This window comes from Athene cunicularia (genome assembly GCF_003259725.1).
Source record: "Athene cunicularia isolate RWA chromosome 1 unlocalized genomic scaffold, athCun1 chr1_part1, whole genome shotgun sequence".
NCBI lineage: Eukaryota > Metazoa > Chordata > Aves > Strigiformes > Strigidae > Athene > Athene cunicularia.
In genome coordinates, this window is record NW_020799091.1 from 20,773,490 (window position 1) to 20,799,978 (window position 26,489).

At 34.6% G+C, this 26,489-nt stretch overlaps 1 protein-coding gene across 1 annotated transcript; it reads right to left on the reverse strand.

Annotated features, from left to right (window-relative positions):
• On the reverse strand, positions 1 to 26,317 carry USP12 (ubiquitin specific peptidase 12). The gene is made up of 10 exons (XM_026848953.1): positions 26,312 to 26,317; positions 26,003 to 26,006; positions 24,749 to 24,830; positions 18,842 to 19,055; positions 15,197 to 15,423; positions 9,992 to 10,068; positions 9,709 to 9,792; positions 7,131 to 7,328; positions 4,653 to 4,731; positions 1 to 2,547 (listed from the first exon to the last, which is right to left on the reverse strand). Coding segments are annotated over exons 2-10 (1,065 nt in total). The 5' UTR covers positions 26,005 to 26,006; positions 26,312 to 26,317; the 3' UTR covers positions 1 to 2,445.
• Positions 26,318 to 26,489: the final 172 nt, after the last annotated feature.

Here is a 26,489-nt window from a genome sequence, read left to right on the forward strand (position 1 = left end):
AGTTACACAGCAAATAATTTCCACCATTTACAACTGACGACTTTCCCACAGTCCCCACTGTATTACAGCCAAGAAAAAATCCTGGTTTACATACCAATCAGTTATATTTTGTACTTCCCTGCCTCTTTTATTTTTTTTTCAAGTTGCAGTTTCTGATATCAGTTTAGTTAAGAACTTACAATTATTTCAGCTGCACTAAAATAAAAATGAAATATATAATTTGGAATACTATCTCAAAAACCCTATACAAAATAAAAGTCAGTATCTTATAAAAATACATAGCAGGAGTAAAACCAGTGAAACAACAAAAAAATTGTTAGGATATAAAATATTTAGCAACTAGCCTCAGCTTTTAACTACACCAAAATGAAAAAAGAAAAAAAAAAACCCAAACCTTTTCAATTAGCAAAAAGTAATGTAACAGTTCTTTTACAACACTGTACCTTTAGTATGCAAAGGACTTAATCCTTCTAACACGCACCATTTATCCAACTGATTCACCCCTTAACCCTTTTCCCACTGAAAGCTGAAAAAAGGTTTTAAAATTATTTGAATCCTTTAAGAAAAATTCAATCACATTTTCTGTATCTCCCACAAAATTTAAGCTTTACTTTACAATGCTGGTAGTTTAATCATGACACAGAAACTTCTATAAAAGAATTCTAGCCAAACCAAGGCTTTAGAAACTTTGCATTTTACAAAAGCAGTTTGTTACAGTATGACAGTTGCTAAATAGCCCAATTTAGTGACCCTGTTAAAGATTTGTTCAACTGAGTGAATAGGTGAAGTCATTTCCTGAGCTAAAAGATACAGGTAAGTAAATAGTTATAGCAGCAGACAGAAGACATTCTTTTTAGAAGTTGTAACAGTATCAACAGAATAACCTTAGAAAATTACAATCCTGTGAAAATCACTAGCTGAAGAGGGAGTGACAAGGACATCCAAGACCTGATTTGCCATAATCTGGAATGCACATCCCATGACTTTCCAGAAATTACATTCAGCTACTGTCAGACAACATACTGGTTAGTGGAAGAATGTCAAATCACAATAGTTCACATTTCTTACAGATCAGGTGTTTTGTCAAGACTTAATGCTGTTCCATAAACCTCAATTTTCACTCTACAGGAGTTAAGTATTATTACTTTTAAAGGAATGTGGTATCTTCAGTCTCATGAAATTCCAAACCTATTTCTTCTTATTACTCAGACGTAATTTATAGTCAAGACACTGAGCGGTTTTTGAGATAGTCACCCATGCCATTGGGAACAGAAGTGGATCCATTTTTAGGAGAGGGAATAATATTCTTAAAATGGTTTACTCTGATCCAGATCATTCTAATTTGCTTGCAGTATGAACCATTAACAAATTATTAAAGAACTATAAAGACCAGTATACCACCACTGCACCATCGTTTTCTTATGATACGCATTCTTAAAGTCTTCTATGTAATAGTTTGACCACTTTTGACCACTTTTTTTTTCACCCATTAATGGAAAAAGGATATTCTAATTTAATTAAATAAAGTACCTCACTTAGATACCAGTTCCTCCAGAAGGAAATCTCTATTCTGTGTTATTCATTTTTTACAGATATTGTAGGCATAGTTTTTAGAATTTATATTGGCTCTTCTTTAGCATTTAAACATAATGAGTTTTAATTCAAATGAATATATAAAATTTCCAATACTTGTTAGAATAAAGGACAATACACAAGATCCTAAGTTACAGTAATTTATAAATAAAAATAAACTATTACAAACCAAATCTTTCCCCATACGGAGATTAAAAGCCATAATCTTGACTGATTGTTCCCGATCATACATTATAAATAACGTAAGCTTCTTCAGAGAAGCAAAACATACTTGCCTCCCTGATACCAGTTTATATCTTCAGTTAAACTTCTACCATCAAGAAGGCAATTGTGTTGGGCCCAGACAGATCTTGCTTACATGTTAACCCTCCCAACTTCATTCTTTTAAACTTAAGCTCAGGAAACTTAGTTCACAAAGAGTCCTTTACCTTTTATATATACAAAGGCTGTATAAAATACAGATTTCTAATGCTCCTATTGCACTAATCTGGCAGTGCAGTTAGAACCTGATTCAAATTCCACTGAAGTCCATGAAAGGTTCTCCAGTGACCTTAATGGGCTTTGAATTAGGACCACAGAGATAGTATTACCTAAAGGAAAGCTCCTGCAAGAGTGGCTGGTATCTCTCTTTTTGCTTATGGGATGCAGTGGAGATGTGTAGTCAGCATGATACCTGAGCAAATAAAATGAAAATGATACAAAGGTTTTAAGAACCCCAAACTCTTTGCTTAGTTGTGTGCAAACTGTGCTACTGCCCCTGGAGCTCCCTGTTTTCCTTTTTTTCAGTGCTTGCTCCATTCCAAGATAGAGAAGATGTGAGGCATAAAAATCTCTCTTCACTACAGAGCCCCCTCAATCCCGAGACTGATAGAAGAGGATGTAACCAGACTCAGAGTTCTTTGAGATGTCTGATGTCAACCCGTAGAATTCTTCAATAGCTTGTGCATCAATTTTCTGTATGTAAAAACCCAAAAATTTAAAGTAAGAATATCTTGCATATATGTGACATTAAGTTCCACTCTAAAAACTATTGTCAAATAAAAATAACTTTCACCTAATTACATAAAGTAATAAATAATTCTTAAACCTGTTATGTTTTGGTTTCCCCTCTGCCATTAACTGCACAGAGGGTAGCAGCTATATATATATTTTATATATAAATTTTAAAGTATTAAGTGAACCTACTATGAGTGCAATCTTATATGCATTGCTTGCACAAATTTCACACAGAAAAGTTTTAAAGACAACAATATCCCATTGAGACTTTACATCAATATGAAGAATGTAAGTACAAACTATAATTTCTAAATCTAAGCAGTGTAAGCCAATCAAGTGCAGAGGAGAATAAGAAGGAGGCAGAGAATAAAGGCTAACTTTTTCTGGTTTTCACACAGAATGTTTGCTGTGATCCTGTTAGCTTTGAAAGCCCCCTATAACCAAGATTTTGGAGGAAAGCTGCAATACTTCTGTGGAGAAGTTGAAAAGAGTTTTTTTGTTGGTTTTCATTGTCATCACTTTCAGCTACAAAATAAAATGAAACTGAAAGCAAGTTCTATTGCCTCATTTGAAAACAAAGGCAATTAGGCTACAACAACAAAAAATGGGGAAAGATAAATTCTCCTTCACTTAGGCAGATTTTATTTAAACTCATTCCCACTATTTGGAATAAAACCTCTCTCAGAAAGGAGTGAGACATTCCAACTTGATGAACCATGGGCCTGAAAGTTAATGAGATGTCTTAGATTTAAGAACAAAAAGATTCTTTACTTCCTCTTTAGATGGGCTAAGAGAAAGAGAAAGACCAACATTACTGCCAGGTGCTACTGCTTTGGAACTGGAGGGATAGTCCCCGACACTTGTGAAATGATAGGAGATCTACTATAGTGCTCTCTTTTTTCCCTGGAGGAAAATGAATTTTTGACCCTATCAAGACATTTCAATTTACGGTGTATCTTGATAAGACACAGAGGCAATCCTTTTACTTTCCTAACAGCTCTGTATATTTCCATGTTTGTCACTGCTGTGTGAAAAACTGTCCATAATGTGGCTTGGAGAGAAGAACTCTTTAGTACCCTTGACTCGTCCTGCCAATTAACAATGTAAGTCTCATTTATTTTTCTTCAATTATGCTGGTTTTGTGTATTGTAAGGAAAATGTAAACTATTCATTTTATTTTATATATTTAATTAATTAAAGTGAAGAAAAAGGACAGCACAATCATATTTCTGTTCATGCATAAGCAGAGGCAATGGGAAAAAAAGGAAAATGATATAACAAGCAAAAAACCTGAGATGATATAATATAGGGACACCAGCAGTTCCTGCCCCTTCTCTCAATAAAGAGGATAACTGATGAAACAGATTGGTGACAAAATCAAAACTGGTGAAGGGAATTCTGCTGATCCAGAAAATCAGTTAGAAAACTTTTTTTTTTCTTTTTTTTTAAATAATAAGAATTCCTTGAAGCATGGCTATAATATTAGCAAAAATACGACCAGAGGCAAAAGGTTCCTGTTTCAGGGATTAATTTTTAAATTTTAGGGCAAAAAATCTAAAAACTCTGAAGTTTCTTTCTATTTTGTTATTTGTTACACCTTTGTCTGAAACAATACAGGATACTCAATAAAACAGACTACCAGACTGGTCCATTACATTAAATCATAAGCTCCTAAAAAATAGAATGAGTGGCTTGCTCAAAAAATTGCCCCCAGAAAAGAACTGCAGTAAAACCATTTTATCTATCTTCATTTGCCATGTCTTCTGGCCACAGGAATAGCTTATTAAACAAAGGTGAAAGTGTCCATACTTAAAGCTGCTTCATTAAAAAAGTATAAAAAACAAAATGCAATTCAAAGTATTGTACCATCAAACCATAAGGCACAGCTCTTCACTCAGTTACTGATCATTTAGACTAGGGTTTGAACCCTCTTTTCATTAGCATACCAGTCCTTTTACTTTAAGTAATCACATACCAACCAGAGTGCACACACCGGGGGGTGGGGGGGTGCGTGTGCAGTCTGGTTGGTATGAGAAAAAAGTCTAGGGCTACACAAAGCTTACCTCAACAATATCATCATCAAAAAGCAACCAAAAATCATGACTCTTCACTATTGCAATATAATGTCCTCTGTTAGGGCCACTGTAAAATAAAATTAGAAAAGAACACAGACAGTAATACACAGGTATGTACAAATATATTTCATTAAATTGTTTTTTTCTTGTAGAAAAGCAATAATTAAAATGGCTACTAGTACAATTTCTGTTTGGATGTTTCTTTTCTTTTTTTCTCCCTCCACTTATACACTTACTTATCTCTACATTTAATATCATGCTAAAAAAAAAGGATTATGATTTCAAATGAGAATAAGGAGCAACAGGCATTGAAAATATAGATTAATTTTTTTAAAAAGAGACAGAGAAGTGAAATCAAGAAAACATTCTGATGTTTCACAGGGACAGAACATATCCCAAACTATTTCTGATCTTCAGAAAGAAAAAGCTGTAGAGCTGCTGTTCATTTACAGTCTCTATCAGGAATCTCTTTATCAAGTCTACTGTACACAAAACTGAATTTAACTGATGGTTTAGAAGTCTCAAAAACCCTCACAGCAATGAGAAGGGCTCCCAACTAAATTAAAACTGTACAGCTCTTCAGTTTATCACAGACCAGAAAATTTCTCAACAACTAGAACAGAAAAAAACCCAACCCAAACCTTTAAAAGTGTCCTATTTCTAATCAGATTTCAAGTAAAGAAATAATACACTTTCCAAAATAGCTGAATCTTACAACTGAAAGTGGACAACAGGAACCACCTTAACTGGCTAACAGCATTCAGCCAATGTTTATGTCTAGATCAGGGAGGGAATTTTGCCATCTTGTGAGGGACACATCTGTGTACCAGATCACATAACCCAGTGAAAACAGGGTTCATTTCCTTCCGCAGCTCTGAAAAGTGATAAGTTTCTAAGACTGCATGATGAATGATGGAGAAAGAAATGGTCAGAATTGAGCAGAATGGTCAGAAATGGACAAGTGATATTTTCCCTAAAATCCAGAACAAGAGTGTCCCAGAAGACTATGGCACAGACTTACTGTCCAAAACTGTCCTGGCCAACTTGAGATCTCGTCACCTTATCTCTACTCTAATCCTAGGTCCATCTAGGGAGGAATGGGGGTGGAACAAAGGGCAGTAACTACCAACCAGAGGGCAGGCCTGCCATTTTGAAGGACATCAGAGTTGTAAGAATGGGCTGGTAAGAACGTTATGAAGTTTAACAAGTAAAAAGGCGAAGTTTTGTGTCAGATTAACTCCATCCAACAGCATTAGCTGCAAACCAACTGGCTAGGTGGGCCAGTAGGTCAACAAGCCAGCAGTGCATCATTTTGGTGACAGGGCTGAGAGTATGGGGGTCTATACTGCAACAGTAGAGCCAGCAGTGAAGCGATAGTCCCTGCCACACTGTATTCTGGGACCCACAACTGGATGTGGGATTCCAAACATGAACTTGTCAGTTTAAGGAAGAGACTGATAAACTGGAAGAAGTCCAGTGGCAGGGCACTACACTTGTCAGAGGAGTACAGCACCAGATGGATGAAGAGAGAGCCTGAAGAAAACTAAATGAGGAATCCAACTGCTGTCTTCCACTACAAAAAAGGAAGAGTTATAAAGAAATCAGAGCCAGGATCTTCTCAGAAACTCACAGTGAAAGGACAAGAGGCAGTGGTCATAAACTGCAGCAAGAGAAATTCGGACTGGACATAGGAAAAAACCCTTTAAAAATATAAATCACTGTGAGAACACTGATGGACCGGAAAATATTGCCAAAGAGGCAATGAAATCAGCATTCCTCTCCATGAAATTGTACCCAGTGCATCCTAATCTAATGTCAAAGTTAGCCTTGCTTTGAGGTTTAAATAGTTGACCTCACAATGTAAATTATTCTGTGATTTTAGATGTTAAATCATCATTTTCAACTGTGGGGCTTTTATCTACTCAATAAGCAGTTTGTAGAGCAGCCTTAAGACTTGAAGCCACAAGAACATTTGTTGAATATTGCAAAGTCAAACACAAATATAACATATTTTGAAAGCAAGGAAATAAAGGTATCAACAAAACATAATATATGGATATATTTCAGAAAATGCTGCTTAAGCCTTAAAAAAAAAACCCCACCCTAAAGGAAATGCTTTATAAAGGAATGTAATACAATGCTTTCCTTCCCAATAAACTTTTTTTAATAATGATCTTTAAGTTACATGGCATTGTGTGTTTTGTGGGTTTTTTTTAAACATAATTTTCATACAAAGATCTGTGATGTGAAATACACTGTTACCACTTTTCACAATGAACTATCACAGCAACAAAGACATATGTTCTGTTGATTGGTAGTGTCTCCCCACAATATTTTCTTTCCCAAGAACCTTTTATTTTAAGAGGTCTTTGAATGCTTTTAGAGTTATGTGATACTGGGTGCTTTGTTTTGTTTTTTTAAACATAGTTACACATATATGAAATGCCTGTACATAAAAGTTATTACCTTCCACAATGAACTACCACAGCAACAAGGTCATACATTCTGTCAGGATTGGTGGCATCTCCTGAGGTGTTAAATAAACGAAGCTCTAAAGGAAAAACTACTCTATAAGAGAGTTTTGTGTATCGATGCAGCTGATCCATGTATTTAAATCTCTTCAAATGGAGAGCTAGAATCATAGGCAGCTTTTTTACTTTCATCCTAAAAAAAAAACAAAAAACAAAAAAACCCAAACCAACAGTATTTCCAATATCCATCTAAAACATTCAATTGATATCAAACAGGAAATCTATCTTACTGAAGTCTTTACAACATTTTGCAAGCATTAAAACAAGCCTAAATAATCAGGTGTTTAACAAATATGTCCTGTGTTGCTAAACTAAAGGTAGATTTTAACAACTGAGAGAACTGCAAATGTATTAAAATAATAAGCTATTGTATATAAGAATAGCCATGATGAATCCACATAATGATTTAGACATAATGAACACATAGCAGAGAATTCAATAGCTTTCCTGAATTCCCAAAAGCAAAACCTAGATCCCACTTGGTATACAATGGAGGCATTGCAACAAAGTTGTTCCAGGGATCCCGTTCCAGTTGAATTTCTCAGTAAACTAATACATATGTATTACTCCAAGTTTGCATATCAAGTAATTCATTTAACATTGCGAAGGGATACAAATAGCTTACTGTTACCTTCCTCATGCTACCCAAAAAGATAAGTGTGCTCTAGCACACTAATTTTGTACAAATGTTGCAGCACATTTTATGGCAGCCAAAGTCAGAAAGTGATAATCTAGTTTTACTGAGGGCTCACTCGTCCCTTTCCCTAGTTGGAGGTATTGAGATCTTGCATCAGTGCCTACAAATCCTCACCAGCCAACCACAGCTAGCCTGGCAGCAGAGACTTCCACTCTCTGGGCAATAAATTTGTGCATACTAACAGAGCAACCAAGCTAGAGTGCTCTGCTTCTTGGCACAGCTAATTGCCTTAGATCAGCACTGTGTTGAATTTTTCAAACTGCCTTCAGCCCCAAAAGGTGTCTCAAAAGCCTCAACAATACAACCTAGGTTTCAAACATATCTACCAAGACTTCATTTTCAGAATGTCAGGAAATGTTTATACAAGACAATCCTTTTTTTCAAAAGATAGGGGGCTGAGGACAAAATCCTTGAAAACTCATCTTCCTTCCCTTTTTCTCATTAAACTTAGACTGACAGTAACCTATAGGAAAACCTGCTAGACTCAGATTTTCTCCACGGCCCACAAGGGAAATAGGAAATGAAAAAAGCAGAAGGGCAGAAACATGACAGAAGCAACTATTTTTATGGAGAGTTACATTTTAATATATTACTGAGATAGAGATATAATTTCTGCTCTATTTCTTTTTTCAAGATGGAGTCTGCTTCTTATAATGCAACTGTGTTTTGTAACAGGAGCTCTTTCACTGGTGAAGAAATTCAGCACACCACCTTTGCTAGTTGAGTAGACACACAGATAAGCTCCATGTTATAGAGATGGAAGAACAACATGACTATAGTGAAACTGAACTTAAGCCCCACATGAAAAGCAAAATATAAACAATAAAAGCTGTGTTTTGCCAATATGGCAGTGCCTACAGTACATGTTTATGTCAACACGGGTTATACTGGTGAGGGATCACATTACCTCCCACGCAGAAAAAGAGCTAAGGCAACAGAAAACAACAGGACAGACCTGGCTTCACAACCCTCTAATATACTACAAATTAGTAAGCTTAGGCAATGTGTGAAGGTAGGCTTTGCAGATGAGATACACCAAAAGCCACGTGCTGAATCTATGGTAAACCAAATAACCAGAATCAGTGGTATAACCAGTAGAGCATATCAGTGTTGCCATCCCTTCAATCAAACGCTTTCTCAGATAATAAATACCACACTGTGCACAAAATCAAGATTTTTTGAAAGGTGGAAACAAGACTAGAAGAATTATTAGGCAGACAAGAATAGTTTTTAAACATAATAAATTTCAGGCTTCCATGAAGCTTCTTATGCTTTTCAGGAGCACTGTCAAGCGGAAGTTTAGCACAACTAACTACATACTTTTAAGAAATCAGGAACTCAGCTAACAAAAAAAATCTACAATCCTCATTCTAACTGAATCAGAAAATAAGTGCTATCAAACTGATTCTTACAGCAGCTGGAAAAAGTATTATCAAGACAAAACCAAGTTTAAAAGGTCACATGATATCCATGAATTTTTATCATTACCCATAATCTTTGATTAGTCACTGGCAGTTTATTTTAACTTGTCTTTTTAACTTGTTTTTGGTCTTAAGACTATTCTTCTTCTCATTTATAAAATAAATAATGATCAGAGGAGTCCCAAAATACTTTACATGGATTCTCATTACTTGTGGAAGTCGGGTCACTGAATTCAAGCAAGAGGTATGCAACCAAGTTACTCTTAAGTGGAAGGAGAGAAAAATTAAGGGAAAAAGTACATTCTCCCCCTGCCTCATACAGACACACAAGGAAATACCGGTGTATTTTCATGAAATGTAAGCATTGCTTTTTTCCCTCCCTGAGTCTGAGGTACCTTTTATGTGCTTCTTGCTTACTGCGACATTCTTCACAGTAATATTTATATTCACTGCACAGAGTTTCTGTATTGCTGAAACCCCTGAATAAAAAGAAAAAAGAAATGCTACCAGTTTCTTATCTGAAGTATACATGTAAATATTTACAATATAAAAATAATTTTATACTCTTAAATCTACATAAACTAGAATTTGCTAATCCTGTGAGCTTTAAGTTTTACTTCCTTCTTTCTAGGTAACAGATAAAAGACAAATTATGAAAATTAAGATTTTTGTGTCTACCTTAAACAATGAGTGATTGAAGTATTCTGCTCCACATCAACTGAAAGGTCTAAGAAATCTTCATCTTTGCTGCTTATCTGCATGAAAAAAGAACAAATAGATTATATTAAAACTCTGCTTTTCAGTACCATTTTCTATTGGTAGAATGCATCTTTTACCTTATAACAGACTTTTAAAAACTGTTACAAGTAGCCTTTATTTCAGAGATGTGCAAGATCTCTGATTTTGTTCAGGAAGAGGGAAGTGTGTATGTGTCTGTGGAGGTATGTAATGTCAGTTGTCATACTGTAATTTCAGCTCAACAATATTAATGCCAAGTTCCTTCTACACCTCACTCTCTTCAGAAGAATACAATCACTGGGATTCTTCTATTTAGTGCTTTCACCTCTGTTCTTTCCCTATGATTACCTCCAACTGAATCTTAGGTATTTGCATATCATAGTGTCCTTAATCAACAGCACAAATATTTTAGCCTCTTCCTGGCTAGATTCATCAATGAGCAGCAGATAGCAAATTTGTAGGTAAATGAGAGCGTGGGACTTGACCTGATAGAGGCAGAACAGTGCACAGCCATTTCTTAGAAAAATACAAGAATAACAAAATTAAAATAAAATAGAAATTCCTAGAACCAGAGAATAAATTCCACCACAAATCCTGAAACATTGTGATGGACAAAATCCACACCTGCCCTGCAAATCAACTACATTATTAAAAGGTTTAGGAAAGAGTAATCTTAACTTTTTTATGCTAATGTTTCCTCATTCTATCTAGAGATACTCAATGCCACTGATAAGAATGTCCTCTGACTTTTATGATTCCTAGGTACAAAAATAAATGCTTTTAGAAAAGATGCCTAGCTGCAGTTTCTTGATTGAAAGCAGGAAAAGTTAAACAGCAACAGGAAAACTAATGTAAGTTGATCTTTAAAACATATGAGATTTATGTTCCCTTTCCAACTCAGAATAAAAATAAATTTGGAAAGTTGTTCTCTGATTATCAAGAGATGAGAAACACACAGTTCCTAAGGGCAGCATACATGGAGAATAAAAAGAAAAATACAGGTGGTCAAGACAATTATTTTTGATAATTACTACCATAGGGCAAATCCACAAGCTCATGAAATTAAACTAAAGTCTTCTGTTAATATCTGTGAGAGGAATGGGCAAGGATTCCTCCCACTCTTCTGTAGCTAATCTTTCCAAGAGTAAGTGTACATGTAGAAAAAATATATCACTATGCCAGTATACATCACATCTACTACATCACTGAGATGCTGAAGAGTAATGTTTATACTTCTAAAGGAATCACAGAACATATATGGAAAACTTCCAAGATGTTTTAGGGTGGAAAAAAAAAAAAAAAGTCACCTGCATCTTCAGTGTGCTGCACATTTCCTGTCTTCAGGGATGTACTACAGTTTAGTTGTGCAGACAATTCTTCAAAATATCCCATTGCAAACCACTTTTGGAATTATCAAACTTTTCAAAGTGTATAATATTAAGAACTCTGGTGGAAATCATCTTAACCTAGGGATTAAGAATGGCTCAGGAAAAAAAATCAGTTCTAGAAAATACTCTGCTGCCGTCCATCTAGGACAGCTGGAATTAAGAAGTCATGTGATCAGTGTTATTCAGACATGCAATTAGATAATTCTTCATCTAATCAAAGAAAATTCCATGAAACAATAAAGGTTTCACAGGCAGCTTTATCCCACACAGAAGCTCTAAGGGCGGGGAGGAGATGGAGAAGAGGAAAGGGATGTGTTGTACTTGGTGAAAAAGAGATTGGTACTGAAACCAGAAGTTCACAAAAGCAATTCTTCCATTCTTAGTGATAATACTGAAAATACTTACAGAATCTCTCTCAGGTTAGCCAGTCCACTGTGCACTTAAGATCACGAGGAACCATTAAAGGCTTTATTGAAAGAATACCCAAGTGGATTTTTTCCATCTACGTTGATAATTTAGAAAATGCTATTCTTATTTAAGATTTTTTTTTTTAACATTGGTATTCGAACAGTACTTTTTAAAAACCATTAACTCATACAGGTTTAATTAAAAAAAAAAAAAAATATTTAAAAGTCACCCTCCACTCTAAACAGCCCACCCCCATCTTCTGTAGAAGTGATGTTTCTTTGAAATAGAACCAAGTTCTTTAGACTAAAGTCACCAATGTTATACGTTTCAATCATCTGTAGAATGAAAAAAAGTATGGACACAGTCAGAAAACCTCATCAGTTGCAGAATCAAGCCCTCATGTGTTCAAAAACCCATCTGAATGCTCCTAACAGGAAAAACAGAATAACAGTGAAGAATTTGGGTGTTCCAGTATTCTGGCAAAAAGGGATACTATGTTGTTCTCACATCAAGGACATAATTTGCACCCCAACAGCTCAGCTGATGACCAGTGCCACCCAGAACACGAAACTCAGAAGGTTAACACTCACAGAATCTGTATTTCTTTCAGTCTGGAATTTCACTAGCAATGTGAATCAGCTCACTGACAAAAAAGCTTTTGCAACTGTAGGATTCCATGTGTGCCAAGACAGAAACTATTTTTAAATGAAGCTGAAACAAAGGACATGAAAAAAAAAAAAAAAAAAAAAAAAAGAGAGAGAGAAAAAAAGAAGTAGGGCATAGTTAAGGCTTCTACAGTACTCCTGCAAGAGAGACCACTGAGATTTTCCTTATTGCCTTCTCTCAGTCCAATGCAGAATTGAGCCAAAGAGTTTTATGCCTTGTAGAGTCATTTAAACACAAGAGCAAGACTGTCAGCTGGAGAAAAACACTGGTACGTTTGGTCCTTTTGACCCAACACAGTTTCCTATTTTTCTCTGTAGACATACTGCCCACATTTAGCCATTTCAAATTTAATCTTAATGAAGTCAATTACATTATTTTTTGGTTTACCAGAAACTATGAGAGAAATCTATAAAACCAATGAACTTCTAGATCATTATTATCGATTAGCCATAAAATTTTGTAACATTCACTTCATCATACTGCCTCTGTCAAGGAATGGGAAAAGCTTCATAACAAGAAATCACATTAAAAGCATGCAAAGACAACTTACAATCCATTTTGTATCTTATTCATTTTATAGTGTGGCTTTAGCCATGACACAAATCTTTATTAAAGAACCATATCTATGTTCCTTTTATTCCACTGTCTGTACTTAAACTGAGGCTAAATCTTTAGACAGTTAATTTTTAAAGGGGGGTTAATGAGACCATATGGTCCTGGAAAGAAGTTACTTTCTGTAATCAGGACAATTGAAATTAGAATAAAATCTTGCCATGCTGATTTTAGGAACATTTAGGTTTGGCCAGTTAGAAGATAATCATTCTCACTTAAAGCAAAGGTATATTATGCTTTATATTTAAGAATGCATTACATTCCAAATTTAAATTTAAAAAATATACTGAGATGATTGTCTTATCATTAAGAAGCACTAATTCATCCACTATTGCTGTATAAACTTCTACACTAGCTATATTCAAGTACACCTGACATTTTAAGTTATAAACACAGAAAGACTTTAAATGCTTCCAATAAACACAAACAATCATACATGCTCACTATATTTGAAAATACGACACTAGTCACAGTAATATTACTTATTTAAAGTATCTAAATGTGCTTCCAAATGCTCATTTTCAGGTCACTGTGTTTTAATTAGACAGAAAATGATACACTGAATAGACAGAAATTGATAAAATAGTTTCCAGATTATTAGGGCTTGGAAAACAAAGGCCCTAATATACTAAAAAACAATGTGTATTAGAACACTGAATTTAAAATTCAACCGTCTAAGGAGGTACAGCGGCAAACAGACATGGCATATACTGTTTAGCAACAGCTAACAGAAACAGAACTGAGCAATATTAGTAAAACTCTCAAAATTGTGATAGGCCTGATAACTAATAAAATATACTGGCAAAGAGCGTATTAACATTTTAAAATTGTATTAAGGACTGTACCTAGATCAAAATCCTGACAGCAGTAATTCACTATGCCACAGTGAGGAAAAGTAATGATGTCAGTCATGTTAAAAGACTAAGCTAAACTCATTTTTTTAACAAGAAAAAAACCTGTTGAACAACTAAAAGAGAGGCAATTGACAGTTGCCATGAAATAGTTACTAGGGAGAGGAAATGTACCAGGAAAGAAAATATGGTAGCTAGAAATCAGCACCTAAATTACTCAAAATACCACGATCTACTGAAGTCTGTAGTTACATTACATATGAGATTAGGAAGTTATTTTCTTTGAAATAGAGAGAGGTGGCTACTTCTAGAAAATGGAGAAAATTACATGTGAAATATACAGATTTAATCTGATTAATTCCTCCTTTCCAATGCTATGCTGAAATAAGTGCATTACCTAATTAAGCTAAGGAAAATAGGTATGAAGAGTCATACAAAAATACAGTCATTTAGCTTTTACAATATCTAAGGCATAGATCATGACAGAATTACTGTAATTTTCAAATTGTGCTGCTTTTTCTCTTTCTCAAGCAGGTAAAATTCAATTATAAGTTTTTCTGAAATATATGTTTTCTCTTATGGTAGAACTATTCTCAACTTGAGAATTTCTCAAAGAAAATTAGTATAGCTTACTTAAAGTAGTTTATTTCTCAGGGTCTAGTATTAGAAGAATTCCTGTGGACAGACATTTAGGAAAGGATTACTTTTGCTGCACATTGTGTTCTTTGAGAATCCCTCTCTCAGTGCCAAAAGTAAACCCTAGTATCTTGATTTCAATGGCTTTACATTTAAAAACTAGAAATAAGTGGAAACTGATTTAGAATACTCACAGATTAAATGTATCACTAAGCATGACATTAAATTTTTAAGGTATTAAATTTGAGAAGAACTCCACATCTCCAAGTAGCAGGCTTCATTGCTCTCGGGAATACATTGATTTAGAATTTTCTAATCTAAATTTTGAAGTTGGTTACTATCACACAGACAAAAATTCAATTAGGCATTTTCCTAATACTGACCAAAAGCTTTTTCCTATAATTCATGCATCAGCTGCTGAAATTTTCTTACTAACAAAGAAAAAATGCAAACTTTCATAAAAATGTAAGATTTCTAAAGAAGGAAACTAATCTAGTATGTCAGTCTGTTGAGATAAATGGATCATTAAACATGAAGTTCTGAAACATGGAAGGATTTATTTTACAAAATATATGCAGACTTACAGTTTCACAAGTAAGACATCTGGTTTCATTAGTTAATGTTCCCTGAAAGATTTCATGAACCCAGGTTGGGTCTGGCAGGCTGTTATTTTCATTGTCGATGTTGCCATTAGGTAGCCGACCATTTTGTTTCTCTTGTTTTCTTTCCTCTTGCAAGATATCCGCAATTGTATTTAATAGATAGTTTAAGAATTCATGTGCATCCTGCTGCATGTAGTTATCAAAAAGCTCTACAAGATAGAACACAACAGAAGGTTTTTTTAAATTAATTGGTTAGTGCCATACTACAAAAAAGTTTTTAAAGTAAGTCGAATATCAAAACCAGTCTTTATTTCACATCTTGAATTATTCATGCAATACAACACCAACCCAAAACACATACTTTATAAACTAAGCCAAAAATATAGGGTGTGGGAAGAGGGTAGGATAAGTCAGCTTACATTCACAGACATCTCTCAGCTGATCAGAATTAATAGAAGAGTGAACCATTCTGCAAGAAAACTAGGGCATGACTCAACTACCTGAACACAGGCGTACATGTAGTGCCACCTGAAAAGTTACAACTCATCCTGCCCAGCCTCCATGATGATTTGGATCTCCTACAGATGCTACGCTACCTCTGCCAATCTTGGATCAATGTCTTGGATAACACAGGGCATCTCAAGTGGCATTAGATGTTGATATTGTCCAGAAACAAACTGAGAACTTATGACAGGAAATGTTTCATTATCTGTATGTTCTATCACAGGAAGAACACGAACAATAAATGCTCAAACCGTTGCTTTATTTATTTTCACTCTTAGGGTTTTAAATCCACTGATACTCTGTCATAAGCATAGTGTCATCAATATTAACAATAAAAATAAGATTAAGACTAAAAACTTGAAGATAGTGATATTTTTAAAGAACTACTTTCTTTCTCAAATCTCTGTAAGTAAGGAAATATTTGTGTGAAGTTCTAGCCAGTGCAAAAGCAAACAGGTTTCAAATTAGGATTTCAAGTGATAAATAGATCTGTCTTTCAAGATCTGAAATACTGCTTCTGGAGGTTGTTATATGTGGCACTTTTATTACTGGTGGACTTGTTGGATAGATGATAATTAATTCACTGTGCTTTCCACTTCATGTCCTCAGTTTGTCAACATTTCTAAGCATAATAGTTTTTAAATTTAATCCAGCAGAAGGCTAATAGTTTCACTGGCATATACTTGCAATGTATAAAAATGATACAGATTAAAGCATAAACTTGAACTCTCTTTCTTACAAGTCTACTCTCTTGTTTATGTTCAAATTGGTACTACCCTGAAACCATCATTTACTGTAGTGCCCTGGGATGTCAACCTAAGAAATTCTCTGCTGCTACAAATTCTCATATTAGGAATGGGACTAAGAAAACCATAAAGGCACTGAATCAGATTTAGTTATAGTTACGTCTCTCTCTGACCAGGAATTGTTACAAGAAAATTTACTCAACAATTTAAAAAGCATTCTGTATCACTAGCTAATATCATGCAAGTCTTTTAATATGTGATTACTTCAATTAATTACAATTGCAATTTGCCTGTAGCACAAGAATATACTAAGAGGCTGGCCTTTAGTGGAGGAATAGCTCCCAAGGCTGGAAAGATGAATGAATAAGATACTCAGTGAAGCTTAAATTTTGAAGTGCCTACAGGAACTACATGGAAGCTTTACTATCATTCCCATGATGGCACCGAGGAGTAAACTTCAAATAGAGAAAAAAAAAAAGTCCTGAGTTATTAGCAAATAGGAAGAATTTGTTGCTAATCTAGACCATTTAGAGAAGTACAGTACTGCAATAGGTCAGCCAAGAGTATGAACCAAATAGTTTATTTAGTGAACTACACTATTTTTGAGAAGACTACGTTCAACTCTGAATCTGACCAACTGTAAGGTCTTTATTTAATCAAGTAAATCAAAGCAGAACAAGAGCTACAAGTCTCTTGAGGCAAAAAACTTCAGAGGTTCTTCACAGCATCACATCACAGACCTCTAAGGGCTATATGCCCAGTCAGTAAATTCGCATTAAGTACAACAGAATGAAAGTTACACATCGTTCGGTTTATGATTAGAAGAAATTTAAGCAAACATAACAGTATACCTTCAGCTCACTTCAAGACAGCAGCTGCTTCCCAGCTAGTTAAGCTTTAAAGTCATTAATATATGTATGTTGCATTCAGGCATTGAAAGTAAGGATGGAATAGCAGCATTGTAGTCTGGAATACATTACGTTCTCAGTCATCACCCTGATATAGCTGGATACTGACTGGAACAGGATCCAGATTGGTATTGCATGCCTACCTGATTCGTTAACTGACTCTTCCTTAAAGCTCAAAATGTTTTACCTTTACAATAAGCACTTAAGAGCACATCTGATGTAATTGTTGCCTGACAATTTAGCCATTTATTTGTATAAAAGGTGAGGTATCATTATTTAAGACACCCAAAAAGCCAACAAGAGCTGAACTTTCACATCTCTAATGAAGATTTGCCTTCTCCTGCTTAGAAATTTAGTGTCATGACATAATTAAGCATTAAAAAGAACACTTTCTAAAAAGAACTTAATGGCCCCTGTGGTTTACTTTCTGCTTTCCATTTGAACCATTCTCCACATTTGTCATAGTTAGTCAACATTCATTGACATAATGAACTATTTCTGTAAATGCATGAACATACAGCATACTTTCTCAAGTATACTTACCAAAGATTTGAATGACAGTTTTCTATTCTGCATAGATAAGAGACTGTACATTACCTGAGAGCTTTTCTTAACAATATTATTACAGCTCTTAATGTGCATTTGCTGGAGGGGTCACTTCAAATTAGCAATGTCATCATAATATTTTATTTCTTTTTACTGGAGAGATGGTCATCATAACATTTAAACACGTTTTTAGTCTGCATACATAGTATTGGAGAGATTACAATAGTATGAACATGTCTGTTGCAGCAGTGTTAAATATGGTACCTCATACAGTTTATTTAAATCTAGGGGTTATTTTCTAGAAAAAAAATTATACTATTCTTATAAAAATGTATCCAAAATGAGTAAGTAGATTACAAGGTTTCATTTATATTTTAACATCTAATTGTTTTCTAAAACATTTTGACCAATTAGCCCTGCAGATAAGAAACAAGAAATATTAAATCTCTGGAAATCTCTTGAAACTTAGGATATCAATTACACTCAAAAAAATCAGCCAAAACTACTTAGTGATTTTAAAATTCATTAATCCTTTTTAAGATAGATTCTTGCAGGACATCTTAACATCATTTCCACACATTCAGTTTGGTAGACGGATTCCTGTATTCAAAGAGTAATGTTTTCTTAAACACAGAACTTCTACAATCACTTTTGATTATAAAAATACAATTCATACTGAGGCAAAATTACAAGCAATTTCTTAAGCAGCCACTGACAATACACTCAGTTCTACATGAAGAGAGACAGACAAGGATTCTCTCTCAAAATGGCTCCAGGGTTACACCCTTATTCTAGGGTCACCTCTTCTTTATACTGCAGCCCCAAGAACACTTCCCATGCGTAACAAATATTTAGGTATTCCACTACGTCAACTTCAGAATTAAATCATAATTGCTATAATTATTACACAAGAAAAAAGTTACCATTTTCTTTTCGTAATCTTGTTATAAATTTCTTGGGAGGTATTACTCCAACTTTTTTCTTCTGTGTGGCTATACTGTGGAAGAGATCAGCTAAGCATGTAAGGAGATTTTCTTTTTTTCTTGGTTGACTCTTGTATGCTAAGACTTTGTCTCGAAATGGTCGACAAAAATAAAGTGCCTGAAGAACTGAATTGCAGTAGCATGTATTCCCGAACTATAAAATAAGAGAGAGAATTATTAGGTTGCACTGTATTACAGTAGAGAGTTAAAATTAAATACAAAGTATAAGAGAATGCATAAGCAGGGATAAATTTCATGCAAATCATTTCTTCTTGATTTTTAAACAGTGAAGTATATTTCTGTTTTGCAAAGGATTAACAAATACACTGTATGTAAATGCAAGAAAAACCTACGTAAATTTGAACCATACTATATAATTTTGTCTCATCTGTAAATTTACTAGCAATATTTTGCATTTACTTGGGTCAAAATGTTCAACAAATACCACCATTTCACAGCTCCCAAAATATGCCCAGGTAAAAATATCTACCCATCTACCACAAGTCAGCCACAACAGTAAGGAACAGGCACAGCATGACCTTGTACTGTGAAGAAATTCAGCTGTAAATTGCGAGCTTCTCAGACACTTCAGAAATTGGGTTCTCCAAACCTTATTAGTTGTGATCAAAGTCAGAAATAACTGCTTTAACTTGTTCGTACATTTTCAATTCTCATTTTAGGGTGACAGGACTGGCATTCAGTTTTCTTAAAACAATGCAACATGGCTTGTTTAGGGTTCAAAGCTATGGCACAGCTGGTAGTTTCAAATCGAGACCGAAAGAAATGCACAGTTAGGATATGTGCATTTTGAAGGAGACACACCACTGAATTTGAAGGGGGCAAGCAGAGTCAGCAAGAAAAGCATCTGTAACCTTCTTTGCACTATGATGCTTCAGATGTCCCTCCTCCCCATACTCTTTATAGCACTCAGGCACTTGAGTCTTGCAGTCACTGACACTGTCTCCAGCTCAACCCAACACTGCAAACCTCCCCACCATCTCCGTGAAGCCCTCATGAGCTGCTGGTGGATAGAGACACTCTCATTTTATGCTGCCCTCCTCCAGTGAAACCTATTATCTAACACTGAAAGTGTGAGAAAAATCTTTATAAGGCCCTCAGCAAGCAATCCAACCTTTCAGCTGCAGTCACTCAACCTGCAAATTGAACCACATACCCACTACACACACTCTGTAAAATGTAAAAATAATGTTCATATTTATGTTTTATATAAAGATAGTAGCATAAATGGGTAGGAAATTCTAAGACTATATTGTGATGGAGAGACTCCTATATAGCAAAAAGAGTGCATTTAGAGATAATTTGCAGGTTCTTTCAAGAAAAAAAAGAACTAAAAGCTCTTACATCTTAGGAATAACAGGGAAATTACTGCTTTTTGCTCTCTTCTGACTGAGACAAACAGAGCACCATGCAATTTCATCACAAAACTGGAAAGTAAATTGTTTTCCTTTATTTTAAATTAATGAAATATGACAACTACTTTCTAAATACGCAAGACACTAAAAGAATGAGTAAGAAATGTATTTTTTAAAAAGATATTAAGAAGTCTTAAGATCTCCATATTAAAATCTGAGGAAATTAACACCTGCTATTTTTATTTATTTAAGCTAGGGAAAATGCTTATATTGGCTTCTTCATGGTCCAAATCTGCACTCAAGTAGGTCGATGAACTTGAGGAAAACCAGGGCTTTTCTCCTTAAAGGAAGTAGATGAAATCACACAGTAGTTTATGTCAAAACATTTAATATTGTAAGATAACTATTTATGAGTTTATAGTTAGAAACAGCCATAAAGAGAACTATATTTAAATATTAAGAAATTTCTTAAAATTAGACCAAATAGAAATGCTAAAGCAAGTGTCAAAAGATGAAAAGGTAGCAAATCAGAAATTTCGTAACATTCCTATTTTAAAAAGGAATAGTCTGTTGATAAATTAATTATAATGGCAAACAGGCAGTGAGAGATGACCAAAATATGAAGCAACAGAGAAGTCAGAACACTGAACAAAATTCAGATTAATTTAATATGAATTTATGTTAACCTGCATGCCTGTGGGTAGGAAATAAAAGCAATCAGATTAAGTTCATAAAAGGTTTTCTTCAACCACATTCAGAAAGACAGTGGGCAACAGAAGATTGAAAACAAAACTCCTGAGAAAAATTTAAATAGTTCACATTTGTTTTCTATCTAAAGCATCAGTCTTTATTGCTTCAAAACCTAAAAGCTTTTTAAAATAAAAGCTTCCAATCATTAAAAAATTATAATGGTACCTGTACTAAACAACAAGGGAGAAAAGGTGAGGAGGTTTCTAGACTAAGCAAATAGCAATTTGTTACACGACTAAACACTGTTCTTACCATGATTATTACTTTACTTCCCATCTTTGACTCCAATACAAAAGCACACCCTTCATTTAGAAAACACCCAAGACCTTGTTCCAGAGTCCCCATCCTCCCACCACCTACTGAACTTATACTTTCTGTTTCTTTAACACTCGGCTCTTCTGCTAACCTGGCCAGCAGACACCTTCATTCTCCCCTTACTTTACAGTTAGCACTACCTCAGAAGGACAACACTTGCAAGAAGATGTGCAAGTGCTGCACTGCATAATGAAACGCTTGTGAAGTCTGCCTCAGAATAGCAGGAGAAAACTGTAAGAAAAACCATCATTCTTATTTCGTATCTTAAACTTCCAGCCTGTATGGGCTATTGAAACTTCTCTATCTCATTCCAGGGCAGGTAATAGAGACTATACAGTGGAGTTATTTCAAACCATGTTTTCAACTGGTTTATTGCTTGTCTCCTTGTTTCTGTGAGGACCATCTTAAGACGTGTATATCTAGAAAAAGTAAAAACCCCACATTTTCTCTTTTCAGTTCATATTGTTCTGTTTTAAATTCTGAGAAATCAGATTATTTCTTTTCACAAAAATACTGCACTCTGTATGCTTCACACACACACACCCCTTTTTTTTTTTTTTAAATCATCAAAGTTACAACACCCCAACCTGTGTGGGAAATAAAAAAAAAAAAGAGAGACAATCGTGAAAGTTGCAATAAAACCACCACACATTCAATAAGACCTACAGCCTTATAGTTTATTCTTCTGATGCAACATACAACTGGGAAGAAACTTGGTTGTTGAACCCCATAGATTTACAAAAATGAACAAGAGATCTACAAGAACTTAGATCCACTTAAAATACTGTCTTTGTGCAGCTCTAGGGTTCCTCCCAACTCTGATGCATTGGCAGCTTTGACAACTTTTATTTGTTGCAATGGGCCACGCCAGTAAATATGATTTCTCTGAAACGCACAGATCCATTGCAAGAGACCAAATAACCACTTTCTACTCTACAAATCTGGTAAACTGCTGAAGAGCTACTAAAGTAGCTCTTATGAGATGAAAAATGTTCATTATTTCATACTCATTGAGTAAAATAATTGATTTAATTTCTGAAGCATGCAGATTTGAATAGTTTGCATTACTGCACTGTAGAGGGAAAGAATGATTGGCAGACTTGACGTGCCTGATTGTCCATGCATATGGGACAGCATACCACTAACATTTTCATCCTACCATATAACTTAAATATTTCCTGCTGATTTAGTGAATGGTATTGTCCTTTCAAGCCTAAGCTGTTTTCCATTTAGAGCTTTCATTGACAGAATCAAACATCCCATCAACTATCTGGTCTTGCATATGTTTCTCATAACTGCCCTTTCTTAATTATTCTTTTACCTCTCCAATTGTTCTTTCAGCACATCCTCTGAATAATCCCTAGATTCTGCCACAAAGCTGGAGAGGAGATAACTGTGCTTCTACCTTTCCTTCTTTTACACCATCTCTGGGTAAATGATACATTTCAGAATTGTCATCTTTATCTAAAATCCTGTCCTGCATTCCAGACATCTCAAATGGCTAGCTATCACACAGATAGAAGAGAGCTATTGATTTCCACATGATCTCCACTTTTTCCATTACTCTGGACAAAGTTAGGACCAAAAAAATCAATAAACAAATTTTAAAAAGTTAGCAGTAAATGTTAATGAACATCTAAGAGCTTCACTTCTTGTAATTGCTGTAAACCAATTAGAGAAATCAATGAAGGCAAAAATTGTGATTTCTATCACTTCTCAATTTGATAGTACTCTTAATATAATTTTAAATAGTATTCTTAATTTAATCTAATTATCTCATATTTCTTTTAATTATCATTAGCTCTGTCATTCTTTCTGAATGGCCATTGGCCATACATAGTTTGCTAATGGTCACTACCTTTCCTTTTCCTGATGGATTTAAATTCTGCAAGCTTCTTACGTATTTATGGCATATACATACTGTGTTAGCAAACACAATTTGTAGAACAGATCCAAAAATCACCCAAGCAACAATATGACTGAATTTCCTTAGCCAGCCACTGTGCCTGAAAAACACGGCACTAAGCATGACATAGATGTAATGGAATTCCAGTTTACTGTTTGTTACAATTCAAAGAATATTGGTGCATAAAACCTTATTGTTTGAAGCTAAAATAAGCAACATTCCTGTACTACACAGAAACTTAAGAGCACTCTGAGATATCTGCCTGACTCTTATGTGTATGGTTGAAGGCAATGACTTAAAGACAGATCTCCCCTCATTATTTCCTTCTCCCTCTGGACTACAGAAAGACAGAATTTGTTGATATTAAATATATATTAGGAAGACTGTCCTTTACTAAAACTTTTCTTAAGGGTACAAAAATTTGTAAAACTTGAAGATAAGGCGTACAATACAATGTTAATGTTAAATCTTAAATACTCTCTGAACTTGGACAAGAAATTAGGAAAACAGGTTATCTGTCAACAGAATAAGAGATTTGAGAAAAAGATAAGAACAGCTTCGATGGAAAGCCTAAGCTCTGCTACAGAACTAAAACCAAGTATTAACAGTTAAACTACTGTATTTCCTCTTTTCAGAGAAACAACGCACCATTTTGAATGTATTTCAACTTTCACGAGAAAGGAAAAAAATGGCTAATTTAAGTCATGGCATTTGAGATGCATGTAAGTCATCTTATCAGTAAGAGTGTTTACTGACTGCACAGCGTATAGTCAGATTGCAGACTCTTGAACCATGTCTGTGCTAAGAACCTAGTGGTAGAGATGCACGTTACAGTAGCAGGACATCATTAGAAGTAATTAGTTTTGTTAAGAAAAGCAAGATGATAGCTCTTGTTAAATCAACTTGGTTTAACTATTATTGGGGCTTCTGAAAGTACAATAATTTTTCATTTCAGAACAATTCAATTTCTAACAAGATACACTTCCATGGATAACACCAGAAATTAAAATTTAAATTATTCCTTAAAACTAAAATTGAATCAAATAATTCAGTATGGGTTTTTTTCATCACTGCTTTCCCCTTTGAGCTCAGTATTTTTTTTAAACCTTAATAAAAATAGCAGATGTAACACTTCATATCAAGTCTTTCACAGTTCTTTTTCTTTCACTGTATTGATTCACTTAGATTAGCATATTCTGAACTACAAGCTACATTTTAAAGCTTTTTTAGACATACATTTTACTAGCAAGAAAGTAATTTTTAAAATACCCTACAATTAGTAAAATGAAATAAAGTTTTAAATACACAGTCCAATTTCAACAATTATTTCAATAGCATATTTCAACAAATACACCGAATACTGAGACATGTTTCAGTAAGTATGTATATTCAACGACTGTATCTTTCAGTGTTTTCGTTATTCACTCAGTTGCAGTCTTGTAATTTAACAAATCCACTTGTGCTCGGCAATTCAAAGCAATGAAGTTATGGACTGAAACTTACATTAACCAAACCAAAATAGTGCTCATTGACTGGAAATTGTTCTGGACCAATCTCTTTCTCCAAAGCTGAGGCATTGGCGCCCTAGATAAAACAAAAGCAGTAAAATATTAGTGTTGCAACTATGTGAACAGTGAATTTAACTAGTTGAGAAAAAATATGAAGTTTTTTGGCATGAATAAATGATCAAAACCAATCATAAGACTTTGGGTTTACTAAGCTTACTTACGCTGATGCTCTTTCTAGTCAGGAGGGAGGAAAACAATAATAAATGAGAGACCGCATATTGAAAATGGATGAAACACCTTCCTGTCTGCATCCTGGACAGGAGAGGGGGAAAGTGGAGTTTGTGATCCAGCTCAACAATTAACACATGGCAAATCAACCAAGCTTGTTCAGTTAGTCTATTGCTTAACACAAATTCTGCTTAACGCAGAGACAAACTCGTAGGCAGGGTATTAGCCATAAATGCAGAAAAATCAGTCAAGTTCTCTGTTGATTTGCACTCTCAGGATGTTTAGATTGTCCACAAAACCATGTCACACAGGTCTTAAAGCAGACAGTAAGTCTTCTGTGCCGTAACTTAATGCTTATATACTTATAATAAAGAACTTAACACTCTTCCACCACAAGAAAATTATTTCAACATAATCCAAAATACCTTCAAGATATGTGTTTCCAAATATGTTCTGTTCAAGAAGATCTCAAAGTTATATCATTTTAATACATTTTTATGCAATTACACTGTTTTGCTGTTCTGTATTTATTATTTTCAGAGTGGATCTTCTTTAATAACAATTGTATTAATACAGTATTGCAAAGCAGGTGATACAAGGCCAAATGGTGAGCTCCTCTTAAGAAGTGTAATTTTCATACTGTACAGCACATTTCAGAAAAAGTTAAGAAATGCAGATTGTTCATAGGAAGCAAGAGAATGGAAATATAAAATGTTAAAAGTGCTTTGTTAAATACCTTGAACTTTGTAAAATTGAAAGACAACATAGTGCAGCTAGTGTTGGTGTGCATTACAAATGCTGCAGCCTTTGCCCAACAAATCTGTTGGGTCCGATCCTCAAAAAGAAATCGGAGAAGGTAACTTTGGTTATTCTGTGGTTCCAGCTGATGACTGTTGATTGAACTGGTGCAATAAATATTGGGTTTCAAAGGAAAAAGAGGTTTTTATTTAGAGACAGAAAAACCCCTACTCTGGAAAATTCAGAGAACAAACCCCCTAGCTTTCTATGAGCTCTTACACTGATGGCTTTTAGAGAAAAGCAAATGTATCCAACTCTAAATCCCATCTGTTGCACACAACAACACTGAGAAAGAGATCCTCTAACAATCTAATAAATTAGCATGAAAATTCCAGTCTAAAGTCAGGCCTAAGTGAAGCTAAAACAACACATAGTATACAGCAAAGAATCTTAAAAACAGATGCAATTCCCCCCCAACAAGTTCTTTCTTTACACCAAAGATGTAACAAATAGCCCTGGACATTACAACAATAAAATTAAATCAAAACCACAAACTGCATTAAAAACAGCATGCATGATTTAACAAATTAACTACAGATAGAGGGAAGGGGGACAGAATTAAAATTAGGACTGTATCAAAATGTATAATATTAAAATGAACCATTATGTGGTATCTGCCATAACGTGATTGTGCTACTGCAGAACTTAAGAGTGGTTATACAATCTAGCTTAGTAGTTCTGAAACTGGAAACACATGGTCAAAGGCCCAT